Below are 1616 nucleotides of genomic sequence, written 5' to 3' on the forward strand. Positions count from 1 at the left end.
CCAGCACTTAAGGTCATGCGGGTTGATACCGCGAATTCCAAGACCAATCACATGAGTGCCTGCCACCAGCGAATTCCTCATATCACTGACGGCGACCCTCCAGGCACAAACTTGAGTATTCAAGCCGACTCCGAAGCTTCAAAGTATTCCCAAAACTCTCGGCTGTCAGCATCGATAAAACGAGGTCTAGTGGAACCGTGCTGAGCAACTTCCCATACCGAATGGTCGAACCTCGAATGATGAACCATCAATAACCAGCTCGTCCCACTTCATCCTACCATCATGAAAAGTCGCTATTCGATTGTCCAAATCGATTTGCTTCATCTCCTTTCCGTAGTGTATCCGCTCCTGCGGCAATAATGCAGCCACTCCTTTCCAAATACCCCCGGTACCACCGCTAAAATATAGAAAAACAACAGGTCGGCATCTTTGAATGACTGCACATTCAATGGTCACTATAAACACTTGAAAAAGAGGATAAGTACAAATCAAACAGGGATTAAATCCAGAGAGATGACTCACTGTTTGGGGAATCGGAAAACAGCGTTTGGCCCCCAACCAGCAGCAGGTTCATCGCGGAGGACATTCTCAATCACCTGCAACAGCGACGACCTCGCGACGCTTCAGAGGCCTTATTCCCTCACTTTTTTGGCATCAACTGTCGCAACACGTTCACCAAGCCAGTCGCACTGCATCTCCGTGGTAGGATAAGCCCATACCTTGAATCAGTGAGAAAAAATGCACAAACTCAACTACATGTGTTGGTGACAATATGAAAATTCCGATGAAATTTTGGGAAATTTCTGTTGGTTTCTGTACACTTCTACCCGGAATGGTATGTAAACTTCTATGGTTAGTGAGGAAACTCCTGAGTTCGGCCGAGGAAAGCGAACATATATTCCAACACTCCCTGAGGAAGAACACAAAGAAACTTATTTCCGAACTGAGAGTCTCTAGTTATAACTACCAAAATATGTTCGACAAGCTTAACGCCTTTACACTGATCTTGAATGCCAATCTCACTTTGAAGTTGTACGGCCGCATGAAGAGGTTGGCAATTCCATCACCCATCACGCGAAGTATCCATTCATCAAAGGTAGTCGGCTTCTCTCGCTGTGACGATGCGGACAACTTAGTCGCCTGACAGCAGCCTCAGCCATACAGGGTGCCTTGTTTACTTCGATAACGCCATTGATGCACTCAATCTTATCCTCGAGTGGTAGACAGTAGAGATTGTTCTGGAAGGGGTATGGCACCCACCTGGACCACACTGGTCTCTTGGGCGAGCCAAAAGGGTTGCTGCCTCACCTTTCTCTTATCCATACATAGCTGACTCGCTGATGAACGTTCCAGTACTCGGGGCCAGATCCTACTGCCGCATCGAGTAGCTCGTCGAAATAGTCGTAATGGCTGATGCACAAAGCATTTGCCTTGGAGAGAGATTGCTCTTCAAGAAATGATATCGCCACGGCGTTATTCACGACACGAGTCGTGACGAGAATGATTCTCACCTGAATATAACATGACCACCCATGTCAAAGAGGAACTTCTCTGCAGTCTCGTCCGTACACGCCAAACCACCTTGATGACCAACTTAGTGATCGAACAGAATTCAC

General features: G+C 47.1%; 1 protein-coding gene across 1 annotated transcript; it reads right to left on the reverse strand.

Moving 5' to 3' along the window:
* Window positions 1-111: 111 nt before the first annotated feature.
* On the reverse strand, window positions 112-1534 carry Pmar_PMAR017905 (conserved hypothetical protein; the record flags this gene model as incomplete). The annotated part of the gene is made up of 8 exons (XM_002765726.1): window positions 112-231; window positions 279-397; window positions 523-596; window positions 645-719; window positions 1024-1140; window positions 1179-1260; window positions 1309-1410; window positions 1512-1534. Coding segments are annotated over 8 exons (712 nt in total), but the record flags the coding sequence as incomplete, so codon positions are not given.
* Between the last annotated feature and the right edge of the window lie 82 nt (window positions 1535-1616).

Source organism: Perkinsus marinus, assembly GCF_000006405.1.
Source record: "Perkinsus marinus ATCC 50983 genomic scaffold scf_1104296975002, whole genome shotgun sequence".
Lineage (NCBI taxonomy): Eukaryota > Perkinsozoa > Perkinsida > Perkinsidae > Perkinsus > Perkinsus marinus.